Source organism: Siniperca chuatsi, linkage group LG8 (assembly GCF_020085105.1).
Source record: "Siniperca chuatsi isolate FFG_IHB_CAS linkage group LG8, ASM2008510v1, whole genome shotgun sequence".
Classification (NCBI taxonomy): Eukaryota; Metazoa; Chordata; class Actinopteri; order Centrarchiformes; family Sinipercidae; genus Siniperca; species Siniperca chuatsi.
Window position 1 is genome coordinate 13974806 of NC_058049.1, and position 27554 is coordinate 14002359.

The 27554-nt window shown below is 40.1% G+C and overlaps 1 protein-coding gene across 5 annotated transcripts in view; it reads right to left on the reverse strand.

Annotated features, from left to right (window-relative positions):
• Positions 1-27554, reverse strand: part of mid2 (midline 2) — a 140971-nt gene that overhangs the window by 92301 nt on the left and 21116 nt on the right. Inside the window, exon 2 of one of the 5 annotated variants that reach the window (XM_044205239.1) lies at positions 17819-17877. The exons of 1 other annotated variant lie outside the window; for it this stretch is intronic. Coding sequence is in view for 2 of the 4 variants with exons in the window: in XM_044205235.1 (XP_044061170.1) it covers positions 4992-5016 (25 nt within the window). In the remaining 2 variants the exon portion in view is untranslated. Of the gene's footprint in view, positions 1-2324; positions 2618-4991; positions 5186-17818; positions 17878-27554 lie in introns of those variants that run through there. 3 more of the 5 variants (XM_044205235.1, XM_044205236.1, XM_044205237.1) reach the window with 3 other exon arrangements.

Sequence of the window (27554 nt, forward strand, 5' to 3'; positions counted from 1 at the left end):
GCATAAAAACTTTGTCTTAATGAACAATGTTAAATTTATCTCCTTTGATCCATTAAATTCAATCTGACAGCAAACATCATTGGGCAGCAATGTTTCTTTAAAGCTAGCACTTGCCCTTAATCCCCTTGCTGTCCTCTGTGAATAGACAGAACTTTACGCACAAAACACACACAAAATAGCTTGATAGCAGGTAAAGCAGACACAAAAGAGTGAGCTTTGCAATGTGCCTTAGAGCACTGACAGGGAACAGCACCCACCATTCCTCAGAGGGAGAGAAAAGAGAGACTACTTGGATGGAAGGAGAGAAGACAGAGACAGATGATTGATGCAAGAGAGAAAAATGAGAGACACTTAGATTGAGATGGAGGGAGGGAAGATGAGAGAAAGAGAGACCACAGGAAAGCAACCCTAAAGATAGACAGTCAGGAAAGAGAACGTATGGCTTTTTAAGGTATAAATGGCAGCCTAGAGCATTGACTCTGTTCTTGTTTATTTGAGATGGAAGCATACATGAGTGTGCCGATGTGTAATCGGCCTGATGAGCCATGTTGTGTAATGGTATGAGACAGGGCAGCTCTGAGGCTTTATGGCAAAAAATAAAAAACGGAACTGGGTAAACAACTACTACAGTGCACTTATAGGATGCGCACAGTGCTGATTGGGTTTGTGCTCTTAGTTCACCTTATCATTTGTTTTGCTTCGCTCAAACAGATGGAACAGGCACAGAGAGAGAAAGAGAGAGGCTGTGTATCAATCTGGAAACACAATTTCAGATTCAGCAAAGAGCCACTGATTTAAGTTCAGGTTAGAACCAAATAAAAAGCAGAAAACTACTAAAGATGTACAGCCTGGCAGATGTTCATTCAATAACAACAGTGGTGATACAGAGGTATTCAAAGCAGCCTAACAACAAGCACGTTCCCTCATACTGTCAGCTGAGCGCAGCAGGATCATCAGAACATAGTTGAGTTCAGTGTTTGGCATTCAGCACTGCATGAGCTGTATTATGTGCAGTGACACTTCAACACTCTCCTGACAACTTTGTGCATTTCATCACAATTTGACAGGGTATTAATTTCTGGGGCATCGGCTTACTTCAATGCTACCCGGTGGCAGATTTGTTTTTGATTTTGAAGTCAGCGTTCATTGCTTCGGATCAGCTGAAATCAGAAATGAAAGACTTTGGCTTCATCTATGCAAGAACGACATATGCACTGAATTGTTCAGTGAGACTTGACATCTCTTCAGCAAACCTAAAATTTGAAAAGTGAAAAATGAATCAACATTCAATTAATGTTAAAAAAGATATTGTACAACAATTACATTAAAACTCCTAATACGGGTATTACAGGAATATTACAGTGATACTTTAGAAGAATATAAAGATGCAATCACAACAAGTTCACTACTGATTATCAAAGATGTGCCTCAAATTCTACAAAAATGTTACAAGAACAGTTCAGGTTACTGCTTTTCTGTTGAAAAAATGCAGAACACGCTGGACAGTATGAGGATGTCAATAGGGCCATTATCTATATATCATTCCTAACAAAAATTAGATCAAATGTAAATAACCAAAGAGTATGTGTTTCATGGCACAGAAAGCCCACAGCTCCCCAGCTGAGCCTGTAAAAACCCTAAAATGGACACATGTGCTTGTTAAAACTGTTCCACATGCTTTGCATGACAGCAACACATGAGTCTCTCTGCTGAATCATTCTAATAACAAGAGTCTGTGATCCTCTGTGCAGCAGGGGTGCCCGAAGTAGGGTCCGGGGCTGCCTTATGGTCTTATGGGAGTTACAGGGGACTTTAAAGCAAAATGTAGGAAATATTTAATTTACTAAAATGACTGGAAATAATCCCAGTGAGAAAAACATACCATGTTGTACTCTTGTGCGTCACTCTCAACAAAAGTATCTACACAGAATGCTGCTGTGCAATTTGGTAGCCTACTAAACCAACAACACAAATCTGACCATATATGGTATAACATCAGATTGGGTCCGCGTCTCTTTAGACATGACAACAAAAGAGAAGCCCTGTCCATAAACCACAAAGTGTGTAAGTTTGAGCATTATACCAGCAGCCTACTTCAGACATGTTCGCGCGTTTGAATCTGGTCCATTCAAGAAAAAGCTTACTGGGAACACGTCAAGAAAATCCCAATGGATGGTGGAAAAAATAACCACCGGTTCCCGTTTCTATTCCCGGGCGCCTCTCTCACCCCGGCGCGTCTGTGCGCTGCCACAAACCTGAACCCCACACAGTCAGACCGAGCCAGACACCTCTCTGCGCGGAGGGGAGGGGTTTCAGACACCTACCAGCTTTACATGCCGAACACTCTTTTCTTCTGTCATCTTGAAAGTAGCCCGAAATGAAGTTGGAAGAAACGCAGGAGGGACGGACAGAGGGGGTTGAACCGAGCCGGGATACTGTAGAGGACTCCGTCTCCCCAAGTCTGCTCCACGCGGCGCAAAGCAAAATACCAGCCCGGTGCGTTCAGTCAGTGGGTTGCACCGCTCCGCTGGCGACAGCTCACAGGCAAGCGGAATATTCAACTTTGGAAAAATGAGAGAGGGAAGGAGACACACTGAGAGCGAGAGAGAGAGGGAGAGAGGGAGGGAGGGAGCAGCCAGACAATCACAGGAAAGCGGCTCCTCCTACCCATACAATACAAAAGGCAAAAGCCAGCAGATAGAGAGGCTTCAGTGCGTTCGACTGAACGGGGCAGGGCACGTTACTCCAAACTGTAACGCTGTTACTGTTGTCTTACAACTCATTTAATGTGTGCGTTAGCAGCTGACTACACGTCGAGGCCTAATTTACTGGATGAACATATTGAAATCTGAGGGCGATTGTGGGTGATGACAACTATCGACTTTATGGACTGAAGTTACCTCGTTACCGTACCGTACCGATGAGGTCACAAACGGTTTAATTCACCTTAACAAAGGCAGTTAGAGTAGATGACAGCAGTTTTCCAGCCTGCATGAGGAATGAATTCATCGCCACAATCGCTCTTCATTTTCTTATCCCAGAAACTGATGCAACCCTGGGTAATAAAGTGGGCTCCAGATATTAAAAGTCCTACGTTGTTCCTTACTATCAATAAATAAAACAGAGGTAATACCACGTTCAATAGCAAAAAGGCCCAAAGGCAGCAATTAGAATATTCATAGATTTAAACTTGGACAAAAATGGTTTACGATAATGGCGATATCACACTTTAATTTCCTGCATTAATTACTTGATTCCTTGCGTGTGTATGTGTGCAAAGTAATGCCTGTGTGTTTTACTGTGTGTGTAGGCCTGAAATACTCCTATATGACACAGTTTGTCCATTACTTAATGGTAGTTTATACGGCCAACATTTTTATTGTAATATCCCCATCATATTTCTACAGGATATCACACATAGCCTACTGGAGACATATTCAACACTATACTAAAATATATCAGAGAATCACTATACCTTTGTTCTGAGGAGGATGGTGTGCTGTCTGTGCCTGCAGGTGTGTGTTCTGCTGCTTTGGTGTGTGTGTGTGCTTGGAAACAGTGCAGAGGTTAAGGGGTTTTACAGAGCTTTCTAGTTGACTGCTTGTTGTTGCACTCTGCCAGCCTGTCCTGCACCTGTCTGACCTAAGACTGCTTGTAATACCACTTCTTCCCGTGCATTGCTCTCTGCATTAGGGCCACATGCACTGTGGGTTCCTCCTAATAATAGCCAGATGCAGGAAATAGTCAGAGGAATGTAATATTGATGTAAATGTTACTCAGAACTGATCACTACTGCTTTAGGCTCCTACAGATTTTTTAGAAGTGTATTTGACATTTCAACAAACTGGTGCTGCATAAACAGTGTTTAAAAGCCAAGTTCAAAGGATGCTTTGAAGAGTTATTTCTGACTGTTGCCCCTCCGAAATGTCTCATCACTGGTCATGTCAAATACCAAAAAATGTAGCAGCCTTGATATATAGTTCCAATAAACCAACCTTTCTTGAAGTCACCTTTGAGGGATCATTGATAGTTTTAAGAGATCAAAAGCAGGCAGGATTTTTGGCTGACACTAATAAAAAAACATGTATCTAATAGTTTACCATATAGTCGAACCAACAGTGTAGAAAGAATCAGTGGCATGAAGCTGTAACACAGTAGGTAGGCTGCTGTGGGTAAATATTGCCAGACAAGGTGTGGCCTGACAAGCAAGTGTGCTCTACGACTGTCAACAAGTCATCACAAATCGTCTGAGAGCCTGTCTGTTTCTTTAAGCTTACTGTTTACTATATTTACCTGTCTGTCTATATTGAATATATATATACAAACACAGGCATGCCTTTCCTTGTCTTGATAACTGTTTGTGGACTCCCGTCTTTGCCAAAACCTGTTTTCCTGTATGCAGCTATGTCGGCCTCCCAGTGTACAAATCGTTCTGCTGATCTGTTCTGCACTGTACAGTAGAGCCTATCTGTCATCAGTCTATGTGCTGTGCTTGTTTTTCCATAACGATACTGGAAAATCTTGTCACTGTGAAGCCAAGGTGGTGTTACAGGACAAACAGGTAGAATATTTCAGTACAATCACAGAAATGGCACACGTCACAAAAATGAGTGTGGATCTTAATTGTAGCTTTCAGAACCGAAAATGTTTTACTCTGGAAAGACAATATAATTGTTACCAACAAATAGCAGTAATTTGGTATTGTTAGATTTGCCTGTTGTCACAAATACTGTACATAGGATCTGTGTTTTTTTTTAACTCTTGGTGAACAATGCAAAAGATGAATTAAATTGGATAACAGTATTTTTTCATCTACACTCATACATTCATACATTAGAATTTATTAAAATAACACATTTTCTTGAGTACGTGGTTGGAGCAAGCAAAGCGAGTGAATATTAAACTTTAATTCTCAGTAGGCATATTTTGGATTTTAATTTTTACCCTTTGAGCCTAACAGAGTGGTTGACTGATTGACTGCACAGACTTACCCTGGATCCAGCCCCAGGCATCCATCACTGCTGTCTTCACTCAGACATCCTCACTGACCACGTGGACATTGAATTTTGTGACTGGCAGTCGTCTCCTCTGAAGGCAGCTTCAGCGTCCAGCACTATAAATGAACTCAGCAATTTGTGGGCTGGAGAGTACTAATGTATGTTTACTCATAGTTTGTGCAGAGCAACCACTTGCTGCTCTGCTGTGATTGGTCAGACGATTGCTACTGACATTTTGATAGGAGCCCATTTAATTTGTTTTTCAGTCCCTTACTCTACCTATTACACCATACTCCCATGTGATTACAGCAGCAACAACAGCAAATATACAACTGATAAAAAATGATCACAGTTGTAGCACGTCATTAATAAAGCAGTAAAATAAAAAACAATAAAAGTCAACTCCAGTCTGCCATTACACTCACATGACTCACCCTTCTTACAGCATGTATCCAACACACCCTTACGGTAATGCGGTGTACTTAAGCCATCAGTGCTTTGTTAACTCTTTTGCTGCCATGCCTGCCGTCACACTGCTCACCTGAAAGCTATGCTGTCACTTGCTGCTACTGCTGCCGCCACTTCTACCCCTTTTCTTACAGCATTTTAAAAGCCCACATCCATGTTTCCCTTGGAGGGAGGTTATCTTTACTCACCAGTCCCTGCTGTGCTGAGTTTGGCACTTCTTTGGGGGTGAATGACGAGGTCAGAGCCTAGACACCATATGTCAATGCAATACATAGTCTACATTTACATAATAATCAATTCCTCTTGAGGTGGCTGACTAATATATTACTTCACTGTTGGAACTGTTGGACTTAGGTTGGGAATATCAATTTTGCATGCAATAGCTTCAGTTGTCACAGCACCTGAAATTATTCTTAAATAAAAAAGTTACTTGGGAAACAATTAATTTACTTGTTGCTAGGACACTTTCTAGTAAACAGAGATGCTAATAGGTAATCATTTTGTCAGCCTAGAGTACAATCATCTGATGTCACTGATATTACTGATTGAACTAGCATATATTTGACTGTATTTAAATAAAAAGAGTTGCCTTTGAACGCAAAAAACATGATGAAAACGTGTGATGAATACTTATGAAAGACAAAGGGCCTGTGACAGAATGAGGACAGACTGGGCGGTTGAAGCTGCTGTGGACAGTAAACACACTGGCCACTGGAGACTTGGCCTCACTATTGTGCTACTGTGACCCAGGCATGGGGCATATTACATATCAAATTACCATCAGCGGCAGTACTTAACAATGTTTTGTGTGTGTGTGTGTGTGTGTGTGTGTGTGTGTGTGTGTGCGTGTCTAACACACATGCAGACACACTCACGCAGTTAGAAGTGCACACTTGCATGACAAATCACCAACACCACCAAACAGTGTGTGTCCAGAGGAAATGCATCAGCTCCTCTCTTCCTCTTCCCTCTCCCAGCCCACAGCCCACAGCTCATCAGGGACTTATTGTACAGCACCAGTCTGTCTGTGTACTGCAGCAACATGAAGTGATTGGGAAAAACACCCACTGCAGACACATAAAAAACCTTTGTTCCCTTCAGAACATAGGAATTTTTGGCCGAGTGCAGAAACCTCAAGAGAGTGATCCGGTGTCTGCATGCATTTCTTACTATTGTGGTGCGCTAATATACACTGCTCAGTAGCCGTGGCGATCGTTTTATTTCACTCCAATTTTACTGAATTGTAATAATAATTTCTTTGATTACAATCAACCATTGTTAACATAGCGAGATAGCTGGGAGATGTAATATGGTACTGTGAACATTTTGAGCTGTCTCACTTTCATTTGGTAACAAATGTACCAGTAATCTAACAGCGCTTCACAGAGCAGAACAATAATAGCCTTGTACTTCAAACAACTTATTTATATTTCTCCTTTATTTTAGTGTGATAAAATGCCACAGGTTGGTAGTAGTTTGAATGTAGTTAAAGGTGACATCCTCTAGGCCATCCTTTTCTTCATTTCAATTTGAGTCCCTCATAAACAGATCAATAAAACACTCAGAGGGCATAAACAAACAAGTTGCTGGGTGTGGCATCGCTCCATCAGCTTTCCATTAGTCTCGCCACATCAAATCTGATATTTTCGCCAACAGAGTCACTGCAGGCTGCAGACATTGTGTTTTCACTGCCACCTACATAGACAAAAAACACAATTCATATGTGACATAGCAACAAGAATGCTGTTTTTTTTTATTTAAAAAAAAGACAGTTCAGATCTTTAAAGTTTCTTCAAGTGGAGAATTAAGGGCACTGTGGCTTGTTCAGTGTAGGCTTTTTGACCTTTATATAACTGAGAGGGTGTGCTATACCCTTTGAAGCTCTTAAAGTAACAGTTAAACATTGTGTGCAACTCTAAATGGTCACTTGGCTGGATGTAAACTTTCTACTGCTACAAGTGCCCAAAGTGTCAGCTCTGTTACTGTAGACATATGGCGTTAAGTAGAATGGCTGAATCAATAATTTCTGCTTCCTCCAGGACTTAGGCTTCCCTTCAATATCTATGTCAAACTAACTGTATAGTGGTGCAGATATTTAGACAGTGAACAGGTCAGATCATTGTCACATTGGTGACAAGATCAGATCTAAAGTTGGTATGAGAAAACTAGATTGGAGCTGGCAGTGTAAACTAAACTGAAGACATGGTGACCTCTGTCTGATGAAATAACATTTTGTCCTTTGAATGGTAACTGCTGTGCGCGCATGTGTGTTTATGTGTGCTCAGCAGAGGGAATGCCTAGACTTTCTTATCGCATTCATATTGCCTTCTTCACCCTCTGGCTCCACACCAAGACAGGCTGGAGCCGAACACAGGCTGTCCACAGACACACAGCCAAATCTAAGGAGTGACTACTACTGTGTTTGTTTGTACCAACAGAGAGAGAAAAAAACAAAAAACAAAAAATGCTGAAAATAAAATGTCCACTTTCCACCTGTTCACACATTCTTTATAATGTAATTTGGATGAACATAGCAGTGATCCATGTGCTGCCAGGTTAGTGCATGTTCATCCAAAGCATAAAACCCATTTGTGAAATAAGAGAGACATTACTGTACAACATTATGCAACACAAGCAATGAGAAGAATTTCAATTTAAAAGGGCTAAAATATATTCAGACAAAATGATCCTTCTAACTGTATTTGACTTTTGCAGCTGAACTGCGAGCCTGGACTTTATACCTGTCAATGTGTACTATAAACATATTTTAATAGCTTATACAGCCCCTCAAGACTATTTATCATAATCACAGTGCTTATATAGCCAGTAAAGTCTACACCATAATTTATATTAGATAATATTGGGACATTGCAACTCAGATGCAATTAGGGGCTTTGGGGCACTTCATTAGGATTGGCAGACTAAAAACACACAACCAATCTGTCTAAAATAGTTGGATGTCTCATGAAGACTTGAGCTTGAAACATAAAATCAATCTGTACAGTTTGGGAAGACCTTGTGGTACAGCACAAGTATTTTATGGGAAAGATATTGAAATATGCTATAATGTGTCACTGATACAACCTGGAAACTTGAGTCTTTCAGGAGATGTACTTAATGCATCAAAATATCATTACGACCACAGTGCATATAAAAAAGAAAAAAAATGACCAGAGCCATTAAAGAGAAGTTAAAAAAATTCAAATGGAAAAGAGCAGATGGACAACCTTATTTGTAAAAAGAATCAAGCATAAATCCAAAACAGCCAACACAGCAGCACATAACAGCAACGCTATCCAACACCAAGCATTCTCTTTGTAAGCCAAACCAATACTTATGTAACTTCATCTGATAGGCTTTCATATTAACATGTCCGTCTGAAACCTTTAAAAGATATCTGGAGTGAAATCCAGCTTTAAAAACGTGTTTCCATAATGTCACATTCATGTTTTCTGCTTGAGTAGCTGCCAGGCTTGGGAGCACGGAGCTCATTGTCAGCTGTCAAAATCTGTAGGATCACAGGAGCTGCTTTTTTTTTTTCTCTAATGATGCAACAAGTTGAGTTTTGGTTTACTAGACCAGACTGTATCACTGGTTTCTTTCCAGAGGCCAGAGGATGACTTGTTTGTGCGTGTTGCAGTCAAATACAGCCCAAATGGGACACATAGACATTAGTTCTTAACAGTTAGTGGGTCCCACACTGCTGCTATACTCGGCTCCTGATGTCTGCCACAAAGCCATCAATGTTATGCATTTTAATTTATAGTGACCTAATGAACTGCAGAGGTGGATTTAAAATGTCTCTCTGAAACAGTAGTGTGAAGTAAAAGATGTACAGAAAACAACCCATGTGTCTGATCCAGACACATGGGTTGTCCAGCAGGCAAGGGAGAGGGCAGGATTATTTGACGGCACCCCACAAACATTACCATATTATGACTTATATTCATTCTTCTCTCTAAAATCCAAAAATCCAAACCAGATTACAAACACAGACCTGTTATCTATAAAAAATAGAATTGACAAAGAAAACAAAAGATTGAAATACAAATGGTTGACATTAAACTGAATCTCATGGTCAGTTAAACTACTGCTTTTCTCTTAGAGACATTCTTTATAGGACAGCCTTTATTATCTAAACTATATTCACATTTATAATTTAAGAGTTTGAGTTCTACATAAATGGAAAATCATATGTTTTGTTATTCAACTGATAATAATTTTAGCTTCACTTCTATGTTTACAAATATTACTGATGTAAACAAACTTGCATGAGAAAACTGAAAAAATGGATTGAAAGTCCAGTCAATTGAGAGTGATAGCAGGTTTCAGTGTTTTTAATGTGTGGCTTTGGCACTACACATTTGGATCACGGATCAGGCCTTTAAAAGACATTACAAATTAGAGTGCTGTGTGGTATTGGTCAATTATGCAGATATGGTCAATTATGTAAAATGAGTATCTCACATCCCCTGGGTACCATGGAAGTTGTTTAGGATTACAGACATTTGGAACTGGCCCCCTCACCTTATCTCTTTCACAGTGGATCTATAGGGCCCTCCTGCTAAGAACTTATAATTTCATTTCCCCTAGTGCAAAGATTGTATGCTTCCTCTCAAGGGTTGGCTGCTAAAACCTGGGATTGTGCACACTGCATTAGTTGTAGCCCCGATAACATTTTCTTTCCGTTTGGATAGCTCTACTGTGGAAAAGGTGACTGGTTCTCTGGTTCTCAGGTGACATGAAGGGAGGTTGCACTAAGGACAGTTTCGATGACAGATGACTGGAGGAGAAGTGCTCAACATGATCAGTCACTGTGTACAGTGCGTGTGCACACACACACACACACACACACACACACACACACACACACACACACACACACACACACACACACACACACACACTAAAAAAAAGTCCCTCAATGAATGTTGATTTCATAATCCACAACACAACTGCAGTCCCATGCAAAACAATGAGAGTGACAGAGTATGTATGAGACCATCAACTGAACTGAAATTAATCAGATCTGACATTGAAGTGTTGGAATTAGAACCTCACTGAAGAGTGGATAACATTACGGATTGTTGGTGAACAAAGTGTGTGTATCCACACTGATACTGCAGCAAAAGGCAGGCAGCAGAAGTGGGAAAGATAGAGCCTGAGAGGAAGACTGGAGACATAAAAAGCAAAAAAACGGAGGAGGCATATAGAGAAAATATGGGTCAGACAGAGAAAGACAGGGAAAGCTCAATGTAAATCAGAACGTGTAAACATGTACAGGCCTAATCTAATTATCCCCCATCCTCCTGGGCCTGTGATCAATGCTTGATTAAAGTAGGAGATAAAAGAAAAGAAGTAGAGGACAGAGATAGAGGTAGGATGGAGGAGGGAGGGATAGGAGATACAGGATGTCTCAAAGATAGATTGAGTATCTTACAGAGAAGAAATAAATAGAGATCGAGAGATAGTATGGAGCAGGCAACATGTGCAGTAAAGACTGCACATGTGTATTAAATGCTAGGAGCTGTCTAGAACTCATTAACATAAACAGAGGGATGGCAAAATGAAAAAGTAATTAAATGTTTTAAAGCATATTAAAACAAATGGAGAGCCTATGCCAAATTGCACAAAATATGAGGATACCTTATCTGAATAACATGTTCATATGTGAGACCATTGAAAGTACATGTGGGCTATATGGATGTGAGCAAAAGTGATATTTGTGTGATGACATGCAAGACTGTGGGTATTGTATAATCATAATTTCTTCTTTAACAAATGCACTATAAATGTAAAAAAAAAAAATGACATTAACATCGTCAAAATGATTTCTGTAAAAGAGCACTGTGACTGAACAACTGGTAGAAATCAGTTTAAGCAAACCATTACCAACTGTATTGGTAGAGTCTCTTATTTGCTACTGAGCATACGCAGAGAATACAATGGTTATATCCAAAGTAGAACTTGCATTTCATCCATCTCCTCTCAATCCTGCCATTCCTGTCCTTTCAACTAAGGAATATCCAGTAAATGATGATCATTATTACACATCCGTAGTTAAAGATCAATGAATTTTCACTTGTAAGTTTCATATTTTTGTCTGTAAGCAGAGACCTGCCAATAAGAAAGTCAACTGTAAAATACAGTGATAGCAGTAGTAAAAGTCTGATTTATGCATACTTTAGACACAGGGATGAGCAACTGAACCCTGAATTGCATATCCTACTCTGTCCTACTTTCAATTGCATAATTCTTGGTTCAGCAGTAAATGACCTCATGACTTTTTAAAGAGACATCGGGCAACTCTGGGTTTGAAGCCTTTTCTCTGTCCTGAGTACCAGTTTGGGGTGTGGTCCTACCTAGTCACTTGAGCTTAAGGATCTTTGAGAGGAAAATATCTAACTATGTGTGTGAATAAAGACAAAGTCAAAATCAATAATTCTGCAAATGAACTGCTAATCAGAGCGCCTGGTACAAGCATGGAGCCAACTCTGAAGAATGCAGAAGAAGAAGCTGTTGGTCGTGTTTGATAGAACGGTGTTTCAGGACACCGGCACCATGTGCATATGAGTAGCAAGGCTTAGGTAAGTCCTTTTCTGTTCTACCCTGACAGCCCAAACACTAATCTAAAACGTTGTTTGCTTATATGTTGTCTGGTGGCTCTGTATGTTTACCCATTTGCCACAGAATTGTTGCTTGCTGCGAAACTTCATTCCCCTCCATTTGCTGCAGTTTCATTTCATTGTACTGCAGAAAAGCAAGGGGTCCCACACAGATATGAGCCCAACAAAGCATTCTGTATATTATAAAGATTCGCAATCTGCTGAGATAGATTGCAACAGAGGATATTAGCATCAGCAAGGATGTGTTTTGTATTGTGCTACCTAGACTCGCAGACATGGTGGTTAAAATGACAAAAAGACTGCAAAAACAGGTGTATGCTACCACATGCTGACCCTTCATGTCACGCATAAGCCATAAAGTAGTCATGTTGAGCAGACTAAACTGTATGTATGATAAAATAAATGTCTTTTGATTCCAGTCATTTCTCAGTAAATTCACTAGAAACTGTTACAGCAGCAGAGCTTGTTTAAAATGAATCTCATTGCACTTTGGCCGACCTTTAAAACTGCATTTACAACCCAGACATTATCCCAAAGTAGAAAATTTCCTTGATATATATATATATATATATATATATATATATATATATATATATATATATATATATATATATATATATATTTTATAAATAAGTAGAAAATTGACAAAAAAATTTAATGAAGTGCTCCCAGTTATTGAGTGTGGACCAATAATGCAGTGGCATTTCACACTTGAGATATTTTCTCATACAGTTTGAGCAGACACCATGAAATAGCCTATAAAGGTGTTGTCAAAACACAGACTCTGGCCTGCTCTAAAACCTGCACGCAGTGTTGTTAAAGTGCTGCTACGGTAACTGTAGCCACATCAAATGACAGCTTGACTTCAGGTGCTGGCAAAAATGTCTGGAGCCTTGTTCACCTGGCCTGCCCTTCTTCCCCTTTTGTCTTTTCCCTTCTACTCTATGAAATGCTGACCTCCTCCTGTTTCCATAACTTTCCCCCCATATCTATACATTAACATATACAGTACCTCAACCCTTTTGCTTCTTTCCTGCTGATTCTCTTATTCAGAGGTTCATTACTGTCTTCACACCTCCTCCTCTACAGCTCTTCTTTCATGCCTCTTGCTTATCATCCAACTCATCCTAATTCCCTTGCTCCTCTTTCCCCTTTCATTCCCCTCTCCTCCTCCTCATCACTCAGAGGAACAGCAGAGCTCTTCATCAAGCAGACGTCAGGCATCTGTCAGAGTCCAGGCCAGTCTCGGTGTGATTGATTTTTTGCCCACCTGCGTCTTTCGTAATGACCAACTGTCAGTTGTTTTACTGCCCGCACTGCCTCCCCTCAGTGTCTCCTGTCACGGCAGCATCCAGAGGCTAAATCTCTCAGCTCAGACCTACAGTGCATTATCTAGCTTGTCTTCAGATAAGATTTATGTATACCATAGAGCCTGCTTTTCCTCCCTCCCATCACAGAAGAATGCTATCAGGGATGGTTGTTTTAAAGAAAGAAATCGTTTGCATTCTAACGGCAAACACAATATCTCTTTTATGCTTAAAGTTTCAATTATTCCCAGGCAACGATTTTTCTAACAGAAACTAATAAATGTCTGTTTGGACTTGCAAGCACGATGCTGTGTTTTGATTTGGTCTAGTAACGGCTTGTCAAACTGTTTGGGAGCTGAGGCAGCACACTATTTTGAGTAGAATGAAACGGTAACTCTGGAGCTCTGCCACATAGTGGAGCACTGGCAAGACATATTTCCCATGTGGCAAGCCAATATCATTTTAAGTGACTAATCATGTCCTATTGATTAGTTTGAAAAGAAGGAACATAGAAGTTATCCCAAAACAAGATGCTATGACAAGTGAATGCAATCTCCACGTTATTTTCTTGAAAGAACTTGTTTTTCTCAAGATCAAACTTCTCTTTGACAGAGGCAAAAATGTTCTGCTCTTTCATCTATATGTTTCAATGTGAGAGAGAGCAGCTTGCTTACATTGTAGCAAACTGATAAAACAAATCCAGACATCAATCCTGACTTGGCTGGGCACTGAGGCTTAACAAGCCATTTAAATTTCACCTTGAGGGATGAAGTTCAATGGATTTTGTTGAGGGCACAAGATGTTCTTCAACTGAACTCGGACGTCAGTGTGACTCCAAGACGAGGAGATGATGAAAACATGTTCAGGAACACTTTCAAAACCTCCTTCATGTCCCATGGCGGCCTCCAGACTGAGTAAGGATATATAAGAGGACCTTCAAACTAGAGTGAAAGCAGGGGCACATCACTTCCCCTAACTGCACTCACCTGGATGCCAAGCTTCTTTGATCATCTACAGAGGCCAGGTGCAACTTCCGGATCTGGAGTAAGGCTAACCTCAAGATCTCACTGTCTCTTTCTCTACTTTCTGTTGCTGTTTGTCTCTAGTAATCTTTCGTTACTTCCCTCCTTACTCTCCTTCCCTTGCCCTCTTTCTCTCCATCTGCCTGGCTGGGACAACTGAGTGCCCATGGAGAGCAGGGATGCAGCAGAAGGCATCTTTGAAAGAGAGCTCTGGCTGCAAACCTTTCATCTAGTGTTATACCTGGCCAAGGCAGGCTGCAGGGTAGCTCGGCTGTCAGAAGGCATACACCAGAGGAGGGAGGAGGGATGAGACAAGAGGAGAAGAAGGGAAATGAAATGCAATGAGCAGAGAAAGGGCAAAAAAAACCCTTGCCTCTCTAGTATAAATAATCTATTTATGCTTTTGCCAGGCCCAAAAAAGAGGGAGTAAATGAAGATGAGTGAGAAACAGACATCAGAGGAAAAAGATGGAGAGCAGAGAAGGGAGAAGCAGAAAAGGAGCAGAAAGATGAGAGATAGAGAGACCCTTGTGGCTCATAGAGGAGAGCCAATTTACAAAGCTCCTGCTAATGCAGCAACTTGGGTCTCCTGCTTTCACCTAAAATATGTCCAAGACAAAATCTGTCAAAAATCATTGAAAGTGTGCTTAAAAGTGACATTTCTGTTGTATTGATCAGTAAGTGTAGAGAAGCAACATAGGGAAAAGAGAGGGGGTTGACATGCTGCAAACATCCTGCACTGGATTAGTAAAGGGCATGGTTATATGACATGCTCCAGCTGAGCAATTTTTTAAATTTGAAAGCACTGTAAACACTATGCCAAAGCATGGGAGTGCAATGAAATGATTGCTGTTCATTCAATGCCTAGACTCAGTGCTGCATGGATCATCACAACTTTGGCAGCGTTACTGTGTACATTATCTCAGCATGCCACTGCTTGGTCTATTCCATCTGCTGCAGAGTGTGCCTCATTGACAGGCAAAGAGTACTTGGAGAGTGTGTGATGTACCTCAACAGGAGGCAGGTGGGGAAAGCTAATGTGTGTGTGTATTTTTGAGTGCCTATGTGTGTAAAATCCTTCTGAAACCTCTCTCTAAAAACAGGCTGCATAATTCTTTTGGTAAGGCACATAATAACTCAAAGGCCTCCCATTGACAGCGGCTGTCTATAGCCGTGAAGGACTATGAGTTTGACAAATGGATTCTCTCACAGCTGTCTACCTGTGTAGGTTCTGCATGGGAAAATCAGGGAGGAATGCTGCAAGGCAGGTCTGTCCTTAGTCCTAAATGCCACATCTGGCAACACAGACCAGGATCATTGTCAGACCGTGTGGTTAAGTCTGACACAATGATCTTTACCTCAGTCATGGCCAGCCATCTCAATTGTCTGTATCACACAACAGAAAATAAAATTCATCTTTTAAGTCAGCAGGTATTTAAAGTCTGTTCTTGAGATGCCATCATTAAACGCAAGCAGTTGCCAATAGGCACAAGCCTGGCTTCAGTGACTTTTAAATGAGCCTCAATCAAGCTTTTGTTATACTCTTTTTCTCTCTCTGTCCCTTCTCCCTTTTCTAAAGACAACCTTGATCAAGTTCATATTAAATGTAAACGCTTCATGTCAAAGACAAACAGTGTAACCATGGGAACCAAACCCCTAGTTCTTAAGATAAATAGATTGTTTTTTTGTCTCCATTAAGCCTTACAAGCCTAAGGGCGGCAACCACTAAATAGAAAGTATATCACTGAGAATCAGTGTTGTGTGAATTAACTTATATAAATAAATTATATTCATTACAGGATCACCTCTGATGGGATAAAGTCAAAACACCTGTGCCACCTGGAAACCTATAGGTCTCATCTGTAAGCTGCATCATCCTAATGACACATTTTGTTTGCAGTGGGAATAAAGTGATTCTCTATAATAAAGATCTTTTGGAAAAATAAATCATATTTTGTTAAAATACATTATGTCCAAAAGTCTCTACAATAAGACAGAAAACATCACTAAGGGGAAGTCTAGCTACCAGGGCTATGCTAACAGTCCACAATCCATTTAAAGCTATTCTTTACCATCACAGGAGCGTAAATGACTTCAACAATTGTTTACATGAGAGAACCGCACACCCACTCAACCTGTACATAATAGAGTCAACATGCTTTTTCCACATAAACACAGAGAGCTTTGAGCACGTGGTACTCATCCGCTGGAGGAGGTTATGTGCTGTAAGCTCTTGTCAGGAGGAGATGCACCGGGAAAAGCCAGTCGAGCGGTCTTAAAAGACAAGAGGCTGAGGAGCGCCTGGACTTTAGCTATACAGTCCAACAAGTGCATTATGTTTCCACTCAGTGGGAGGGCTGAGATGGCTGCCAGGCTCCAGGCAAGGCAAGGTGGCAAACAACGTTAGACATGAATGAAGATATCCAATGATAACACACATCAGTGTTAGCCAGTAATATAAGTCAGCGTGGCTCTCAGCAGGATTTAGTGCATCACATGTACTTTAAACATAGTGGGTTTGAGTCCTAATCATGACTTTGGTCATATCCTCCCTCCCGTTTCATCCCCCTTATCCTCTTCCTCAACTCACTCCACTAATTCCTCCTATCATTTTACAAATGCTTCTAATCTAAGACAATTAATTTATACCTATAATATGATGTAAAAGAAAGGACATGTAACCAGCTGAAAAGAGCATCTAATGTTGTTACGGAAACAAAGAGTGAGCCATGCCACTCACTTCTCATAGATAGTCAAAATTAAAGGGCCAATGTGTAGGATTTATTGGCATCTAGCAGAGAAATTGCAGTTTGCAAACATATGGATACCACTCACCTCACCCTCTCATTCCAAGCGTGTAGGAGAAACTATGGTGGCTGTGAAACTCGCGAAAAATGTGATAGGCCCTATCTAGAGCCAGTGTTTGGTTTGTCCATTCTGGGCTACTGTAAAAATGTGGCGGTGCAACATGGTGACCTCCGTGGAAGGGGACCCGCTCCCTATGTAGATATAAACAGCTTATTCTAAGGTAATGAAAAAACAAAGATTCTTATTTTCAAGTGATGATACACTAATGAAAACATACTTATGAATATTATATTCAATTTCTACCAACAGATCCTCCTAAATGTTACACACTGGTCCTTTAAGTTGAGGCAGCACTTCTTCAACAAAAACAAAAAACAAAAAATAAAATAGAAAAGCAAGCATGGGCATAATTTAATAAACAGGTATTGGTCTACAGTCTCTTACCACTTGGCTGGAATGGTAAAGAGTTGCTGACAGAGTTGTGAGTTGGGGTTGGAGAGGCAGAATCATGGGGAAGGATCCTGCAGAGTGGAGTTAAAAATAGATCATGAAGTGGAGGAGGGGGAGGAAGAGGAGGGGGAGGGGACGTACCTGTGGGCTTGGAGGTAGCCTAGTTAGCAATGAGCAGCACCACTGTGGATGACAATGGGCTGAAGAAAGAGAAAGAGAGAGAGAGAGAGAGAGGGGGGGGGATAGAGACAAATGAGAGAAAAGCATGAAGATGAAGTGAGGTGAAAACCAGACGACAGATAATGAGCCGAAAGAGAGAGAAGGGGAAGGGTTGGGGGGAAGATAATGAGAAAACAAGTCAGATTAGCATGAAACCCCATGTTTGAGTCAAAAACAGACAATAATTTCACAGTAGGCTGTGGAGGGCAGCAATGACTAGCAAAAGACTGCGACAGATGCACATGCTGAACGTACAAATGTCTCACAAGCACACACACACTGTTATACTGTAGGTGATAGAGGTGGGGATTCCAACAGCTAAGCCTATATAGAGACAATACGGACATATGGAGTAACGTATTATGTCATGTCACTATCCAGGAACTAGTCATTCATAATAACGTAGCCCTCCCACTCTCTAGTTTTGCTCGAATTTAATTTAAGATGAAAGAGTGATCCTGAAAAATGCACTGTCACAACAAATCGCTTCATTCTCTATGCATTCCTTTAACTTAGTATTAATGTTTTTTTCAACACAATTTTTTTCTGAGGCTTTTTGTGTTAACGGTCTACTTTGACTGTTAATCCAGGCTCTGGCCACACTGACTCAGTGGTAAACCCTGCATAGGCCAGCCAGGTGCAGTGTTACTTTTTTGTCAGCGTGAAATAATCTGAGAAAACAGAACACATGGCCCATCATTTCGTTCCCAAAAAGCTATTGTTCCCAACCAGTTCAGAAGGGATTCCACTGAGTCATCCACGGCCGACAGAGACTTGGCAAGAGAGACTGTGCCGAACAGCTGTATTGAAAATACCTCTACATTCTAAAGCTTAATACTTTTTGTAGTATTTGCTAAAAACACTAAAAAGAACAATTTCGCTATGCTTGAACTTTCTGATGCCTGTGCATTTAAAATGTTTGGTTACTTTTACATTATCTTGTGGAATGTTGATGTCATCCATATTTTTTCAAAAACAAATCAATGGCCTGAATACAGTTAAACACACAAAGGAAACATGATAAAACCAATGACAGTCACCTGTTAGGTTTATTAAAATATGTGTGCTTTGGTAAAATATATCATTTACTGTTACTTATGACTCACCATGATTTGAATTTTATGCTGAGTTACAAATTGATTTCATGATCTCTGTGGCACTAAAATATTGAGAATCAGAGTTACAAGCTATTCTAACAATAAACTGGGTACATTTGTGTGATCACTTAATTCACGTTTTTCAATTAGGTTTATTTGCTGCACACTGAATAATAAATTATGGTTATAAATCACTCTGAAAGCATTAATTAATTTTCAATCCAGCTCATTATTTAGCATATTAACTAATTAACATGAGGTGTGCTAACAAAACCATGGCTAATTATGAACAAAGTGGCTGCATGCTGCCAATCTCTCCTCCTGTCGTCCACCATCACTGTCTCTTAATCATTAATGCGCATCAACTGTGCCACAATTCACCATAATGATTGCCTAATAAGAGACAGTAAGAGGAGAACAGGTCAATGGATGACAAAGTAGTGCAACAAGTTTTCATCTCCTCTGAATGCCAAATAAGCAATCACTGTCTCACATTATAATTCAAATCCGTTTTAAGCACTTTTTGTTTATTTAACCATCTACAGAGACATACTTACTATGAAACAAAGCAAATCTGAATATTGCAGGAATGAAGAACACTCAAACCCCTGACAAATATATTGAAATTTAATAAAAATGTGTTTTTCAATAGTTAAGTCAATAGTCTATATTTATTGTAAAAATATTCAAACTGTGAGAAAAAAAAAATTTGGTGATCCATTTTCTAAGTCTGATCCAAATTGTATTCTCTCCTGTGTTTATGATTTAAGGATAATCCAGGATAATCTTTCTTAAATCCTTGTTCCTTAAATTTTGTTTTTCATCTGTGAAACAGGTGGAAAAAAAAGTTTTGCCAGGTGAAAATGGATCACCAGAATTTTTTCCGCCCTCACTTACCTCACTCACCCCTAATAGTTTAATGTTTCATTCTGATAAATAGTAATCATTGGCACTGTACTCATTTTCACTCATGCTGGATGTTAGTATCAGTTAATGTCTACTATCTAAATGTTAATGTGAGATTAGTGTCTATACCAGCATAAATTAACCATCTGCTACTGCTAAATAATGGCAACTGAGAATGGTCTATTTGAGCTGTAATATCAATTCGCAGTTATACAAAGAAAATGCAGTCACAATGTAATGCACAACAAATCTTACAGTCTTGCACAGATGACATGGATTAGAAGAATTTTCAGTATACAATTTTGCCTTTGAGAATATGAGAAATTGTACTTTTTTATGACAAAATTACAAATTTTACTTCACTGTTTAACCTCTAATAAAAAAAACATAAAAGGGTCTGATGTCAAAATAAAGGCCTGATATAAAGGCCAAGTGAGATCAGAGTTCAAGTTTAAAGAAAAAATTCAAACACTTGACACGTTTATGAACACATTCTGGCAATACACCTTGCATTTCTTGGCACATTTTTTGCTTAGTGGTGTCTTTTTAATGCTCCCTAGCCAATCCAAGACAATGTGATGTTTTGCTATATCAGACTTTGTTAGTGGAATACTTTTCAACTAAAACTCAACAGTAAAATTTAAGTTTCAGGGCCTTTGCAGAGCAGCTAATTTGCACCTATGCTGATGTGAGGAAACACCATCATCACCTCCCTCAACAGACCAGAATGAAATCCAATCATTATACCTATTTTAGTAGGGGGAATGCCTGTGATCACTGACAAGCCAGAATGTTCACGAATATATGTGGCTAAGGTGCTATATTTAGACCTATCAACATGTCCACAAACTGATCACTGATGAAAGTGACAAGCTCACAGTCATTCTTTAGGAGCTGTAGAAAAGCATTTTGGGGCGATGTAGAAACTTACTAACTAAATCAGATGTAAGTAGTTTGACAAAAAGTGAGTTGAAAAAAGATATAAGCATGTTTACACCAACATGTACCAATTTGATCAAAGATTGTCATCACAGCAACATCAGAACTGGACCCAGGTTACATGGGTTGATTCTGTGACAGGATCAAAAATATTTATGAGAAACCCTCTCTACTGTACAATCTATATGGTAATTTATTTCATTAGACAGCAACTCCTGGAATGCATTACTGATTGATGACTTCCAAGCTAGGTGAGATATATAATTCCTCCAGTGTGTTCTGGGTCTACCCTGGGGTCTCCTACCAGTTGGACGTGCCAGGAAAACCTCCAAAGGGTGCCCAGAAGGCATCCTTATCAGATGCCTGAACCATGTCAATTGACTCCTTTCAATGCGAAGGAGCAGTAGCTTTACGCTGAGCTCCCTCCGGATGACTGAGATCCACCATATCGCTAAGGGTAAGCCCAGTCACTCTATGGAGGAAACTTTTTTTTGTCTGCTTGTTTCCACAGTCTCGTTCTTTGGGTCATTACCCAAAGCTCTAGCTCATGACCATAGGTGAGGGTTGGAATGTAGACGACTGTTAAATCAAGAGCTGCGCCTTCAGGCTCAGCTCCCACTTCACCACAACAGTCCAGTACAATGCCTGCATTACTGCTGACAGTGCACCAATCTGCCTTTCGACCTCACGCTCCATTTTACCCTCACTTGGGAACAAGACCCCAAGCTACTTAAACACCTTCACTTGGGGCAGTGACTCACTCCCAACCTGATGGGGCCAATCCACTGCATGCTTTCCAGCAGACAACCACGGCCTCAGACTCGGAGGTGCTGATTCTGATCCCACTTGGCTGCAACTTACCCCAGTGTGTGCAGGTCATGGTCTAATAAAGCCAACAGAACCACATCACCTACAAAGAGCAGAGAAGCGATTCTGGGGTCCCCAAACCGGAGATTGTCCTCCCCCTGGCTATGCATTGCGATCTTGTCCATGAAGATCACAAAGAGAATCGGTGACAAGGAACAACACTGGCGGAGCCCAACACTCACTGGAAACATGCTAAACTTCCTGCTGAGAATACAGACACAGCTCTCACTCCGGTTATATGAGGGCTGAATGGCTCGCAGAATGTCCTGGAGCCCCATACTCCCGCAGCACCCCCCACAAGGCAACACCGGGGGACATAGTCGTAAGCTTTCTCAAAGTCTACAAAACACATGTAGAGTGGATGGATTGGTGACATCTAACTAACAATGTAAAAGGTGGATGTATCCTTTCAACTTTACAATGTTTTTACAAAAGGAAACTCTGAGTGGAACATGTGGATCCTCTGAATAGAAATAGGTGTGGCAGTGAAAACCAGGGGTCAGCACATTCATACATTAACAGGGGTGGTGATGCCAAAGAGGTCAATTTCACTTAATGGGAAAATACTGTGTGTAACTTGGAAACAGGCTTGTCATCAGCCTCTCAACAAAACAACAACATGGCTTCCTCACTTGTTTACCTCTCTTTCCTTCCACTTGCTTTTCACTTCCTCTTTCACTTTAGTTTTAAGCTGCTACAAAAATGATGTATAAGCCCACAATTATCTTCCAGTGGAAAACAGGAAGATAATCAAGAGGACACCCAGAGACATACAGAAATATTCAACCTGTGAATATAAATAACTCAGGAATTCTGTCCCGCCCTCAAAGGTCCTAAATATGCTCTGGTACGAGACAGAAAGTGATTTTACATTACAGTTTGGCTTGTTGATATATTTTCTTTTGTCACTTTCCCTGCTGAGAGAACAGCAGGGAAAGTGGATGGTTGGGATAATTGGGAGCGTAGCATGAGACAAAAAGTGAAGGGATTCATGTGGTTAAAAGCTTAGATGTAATACGAATGGTGCACAATGCAATAATTGAGCCGATAAAAATAACTCACCCTTTCTTCATCTTGTTTTGTGTTTTCTGTCATTTGCCCACAGGTTATACTTGAAAATCTCCAACTTCACTTGCAATCTAGCAGAGGCACTGCTTCTAAAGTAATACTCTAAAGTGGTGTCAGAAAATTTGTTTTTTTCACATTACCCGGTGATTATTGTGAGAAAACAAGCTAACAACATGCAACATGTGTTGAGCAGCAACAAACCTTTGATGTGGATAAAAGGCCTTTCTGACCCCAAAATGGTTTGGCAAACAGATAAGACGTTACCATAAAATTTCAAGAGCGTGTTTGTGAATGAGATCTCTGACCCTGATACCGTGTGCATGTCAACATTTGTATCAAGTCAAATCAGGTTTATTTATAAAATCCATCGTGAAAGTATATCTTAAAGGACTAAACACAGACAAGCCTAACTCGATTTTGAGAGACTAGTCAACAAACACTTAAAGGAGCAGTGTGTAAGATTTACCACACTTTCCTGCTGGAGGCCACTGGGATCCGCCCAGTACAACCAGGGCCAGGATTTTAGATATACTGAGGTCATGAGTCCTAGCCCTGACAGGGGCCCCCCTGAGAACATTTTGATATATATATATATATATATATATATATATATATATATATATATATTCAAAAATTTAAAAAGACTCAGAAAAAATACAGGACATGCCCATGGTGTCCTCAATGGTAGCTATGGGCCTGAAAACAACCACAGTCCTCTACTGTTGGCTACTTAGCAGCAGCACAAATTGCACAAATGCACCTTGACATTAACTGTCCTTCACTTTCCTTAACCACATTCTTCTAGATGGTTTGGGGGCTGGAGGTGACCACTTTCTGATCCCAAACCCACTTAATGGTTGACAAATACCATTAAATATTCCGCCAACACCCTATCTATCTTGATCAAATTAAAATGGCGCCCTTTTCTAGGCCATCACAAATCAACTATTAATATGCCAAAAGGGAGTATCACACGCAGATAAATGTCAGTGGCGCAATGTACACAGGCTAATGCGTTTTGAACACTGCTGACACAGTTTGGCTCAAATAAAGCACAAAGGACAAGAGTGATGACTAGTTCACTATATTCAATTATCCTGCCTGAACAGAGGCTGTGCTCGGTCAACTCATTCATTTTCAAATAAAGAGAGTAAATTAACTGTCAAGACTTTGATGGAACAGAACAGACCAAAAGCTACAAAGATTATCAATATGCCTCAAGATAAGCACTTATGTGAATTATTTCCTTTAGTTCACCACCGACTTAACATTTGGTTGATATCAGATAATAATGCTGATGTGACACAAATCACAAGAAACTGATTTGCTGCATTTTTGTTTTGTGTGACATGATGTCAATAGCTAGAAATAGTTTTGGTGGGAACTTTTTGGGAAACACAAAACTTTTCAAGTCTTTGGGCGACCATTTTATGAGAAAGGGCGTTGGTTGCCGCTTCCAGAATTAGCTCAGCACACACACACACACACACACACATCTATGCTCATTATCAGCTACACCACAACACACAGGGGCCACTTTGTATCGCCAGGGAAACTCACACATCCTCGCCGCAATTTCCTGGTATGACCTCACTCGCAACAGAATACAAACATTGTACGTCAACCATCAGCATTTTTCCCAGCAAGAGAAAAGCAGTAACAGGTCTTTTTTAAACCCTGCTAAGATGTTTTTGTTTTTAATCATGCCTGTAAAACATGGGTAGTGTGCATTATTTTCAAAAGAAATGACCAACACTATTATGTTTTAATTAATTCATAGAGGACAAATTTGACCAGACATTTGCTCATTTACTGCATACTATTACTGTTTTATTATACATTCTAAAATTACAGACTATATCAGACATGTTAGGTGGACTTGTATTTTTCTGCTGGTGTGGGTAGATTATGACTGATATTAGGTGGGTCCCAATTTAATCACAGAATGTAATGTTTTTTTTATTTTAGGGAGGAAATGCAAGTACGTCTGTAAGTAAGACATTCCCTGCTGTCTTTCTTAGATACTAACAATACACTTATAATATAATACATATTAGCATGAGCAATTGTGAATAAATTTATAGGCCTATATATATTGCTATGATTCAATGTTGTGAAATTAGATTGTTGGGTACTCATTCACATTGATACATTACCTTTACAGACTGAATATCAAGCCCACAGGCTTTTTTCCTTTGGAACTGAATAGAAGTTTATGAGAGACTTTGCAAAACGTATTCATAAGTGTCTGAGCATGCATGGAAAAAAGAGTCTTAGAGCAGTAGTAACTCCCATTAATGATGGTCAGCATCTCCTCCTGTGCATTTTTGAAAATGTGGCACCGTATGTATGAGTGAGCTGTGGTCGGAAATGACACTTCAGTTTGACATTTGCACTAAATTACATTACAAGTTTAGCATTGTGAAATTAATGAGAGGGACTCAGTGATTTAATGAACTTGGACTGTGGTGTGCATTTGTGGCTCATAACCAACCTCTGTAATGGGGTGCCAGCTACAGCCAGGTCTCAGTCCCTATGTGGACTGTTCAATAAGGCTGAACCTCTCACCTTAATGACTGTCGACTTTTTTCCTCAGCCAGATGCACTTTTAATTATCAGCTCCAAGGCTCTCTGTAGCATCTGTACTCAGAGGACAGGGCTCGCCTTTTAACTAAGAACCTCCAACTTTACAGAGTTGGCTCAAAGTCAGGCTCAAAATCTGTTAGCATTGCTGAATTCAGCTACACAGCAGCAGAACTGCAGTAACCCTTTAATGGAAGGGTCATCTTTACCCTGACTGCTGAACTAAAGATGCACAGCTGCTGAGCTGGTCTTTATTTTATGAGCAGCAGAGTGACCTGACAAAGCCAATAACAATGACATATGACAAGTAATGACAGCCTTGATGTAACTTTGTGGAGAATTATTCCCAGTTTTGGTTTTGGTACACACAGTTTTAATACTGATGAGACAATCCTCTGCCAAATTTGTTATTCCGTCTTAGAGCAGTTTGACCTTGAGGGGTCAGTTGGGAGAGGAGCTTTAATGCTAAACTTCATCAAAAAATGTATTTCAGCATCAGCCTCTCAAACACACTGCACCTATTCCTCACAGATTCTCTTGGAATTTGGAAAGTTACTGCATGGACACGTCCTACTGTACTTCCGTCAAAAATGAGATAATAATACTTGTGACAGATCTTTCAGAATCTCATGTGCAGAGGACTTCCTTGGAACAAACAGAAGCCTAATCAGGCTGCACAAACAGAGTGTTGTTTTTAACCTGCTGCAGAATGTGCATATTTTGCCTATTTCTGTGGTTCACCCAAACAGATAGCAACAATGGCTTTCTGCTAAGCAGCTGTTCCTCTCTCCCTGTTGATACCCTCACTGGGGCATCATTATTGCAGAGCATATTTTCTTTCATCAGCTTTTGAATGAAGCATCAGTTTAGAGAAGTGCTTCTCAAATGAGTCTCATTTTAACTGCCATAGTACTTAAAACACAAACATATCTTGTTTAAATACTTTCGTAAACAATTATGAATTCACATTATTTATCGTAAAAAATATCATACATTATTCGATACTTATTTTTCTAGCAATAATGTTCATGTTCTGTAAATGTTGCTCTCTGTGTTATTTTACATTGTCTGTGGTGGGTACCACCATTCCTGGGCAACATTCAAGACACAGAAATGCTAAGGAATTTGTATAGTAATAAGACAATTCCTGTGCCAATATCTGGTGCACTAGCTGCTAACAATTACTCCTGGTTGTACCTGTTGGTAGTGGTTGATTATCTTAAGTCTTTATTTGTGTGTAATTATGTTGTAAGACTGTTATTACTACCCCGACTCTTGATTTGGTGATTTTAAAACATTTCAGCATCTCGTCTCAGCTGTCTTCCTCTGTGGTTTGATCTTTCAAGCTTGTAAAATGTCATTTTAAATGACATAAGAAGTACATCAATTCTGGTGACAATCTGGTAGCTAAGTCACTTTCAGCAGCCTGTAAAGTTAACATTTTCCTGTCAATCCCTAACTTACAAAAAAGCCAACAACTCTCTCATTATTTCATTCATTCAATTAGTCTTCAGTCTTAATAACGACTATGCTTTTAACCATACTCCATGACTCGCATTTCTCTCATTCTGTTCCTAAAGCCAGTGCAATCGCTTTGGGAGGTCGTGGAGAGAACGTGTTTTCCTTAAAAATGTAATTTTATGTCTCCATAGCATGTTGGAAAAACAAACTTCAGAAAATGAATATTCACTCACACTTACCAAACTAAACTTTAATAATTGGGTCAGTGGCAGGTTTGGGGGAGACACTGAATCAGCATGGTTAAACTAGCAGTGCAACAAGTGTTTAGCAGATAATCTTGCTGGGTCAGCCGATGTTTTATTTAGCAGGTAACCCAGCTGGATCGGCATCTCTGAGCCACTGGCTGTTCTTCCTCTACCACTGTGTCGGGAAATCATTAAGCTGGAGCACAGCTAGTCAGGTGCCACTCGGAGCTGAGCAACGGCCTTGTTAGCTGCCGGCTCCATAACTAGATTGTTTTCATATAGGATCTTTCAAATACGATCTTTCTCAAAAGAACTTCAACTTCTGGATTATCTTGTATATTAAACACATGTTCTCAATGTGCTCCAATTTATGATTACATCCTGCTACGTTGTTTAGAGGTTAGAGTTTCTCGTCTTCTAATGAAGTGCAATGAATAGATGCGCTACTACAAAACATGTCACATCACCATATCAACCAAAACAAACAACATT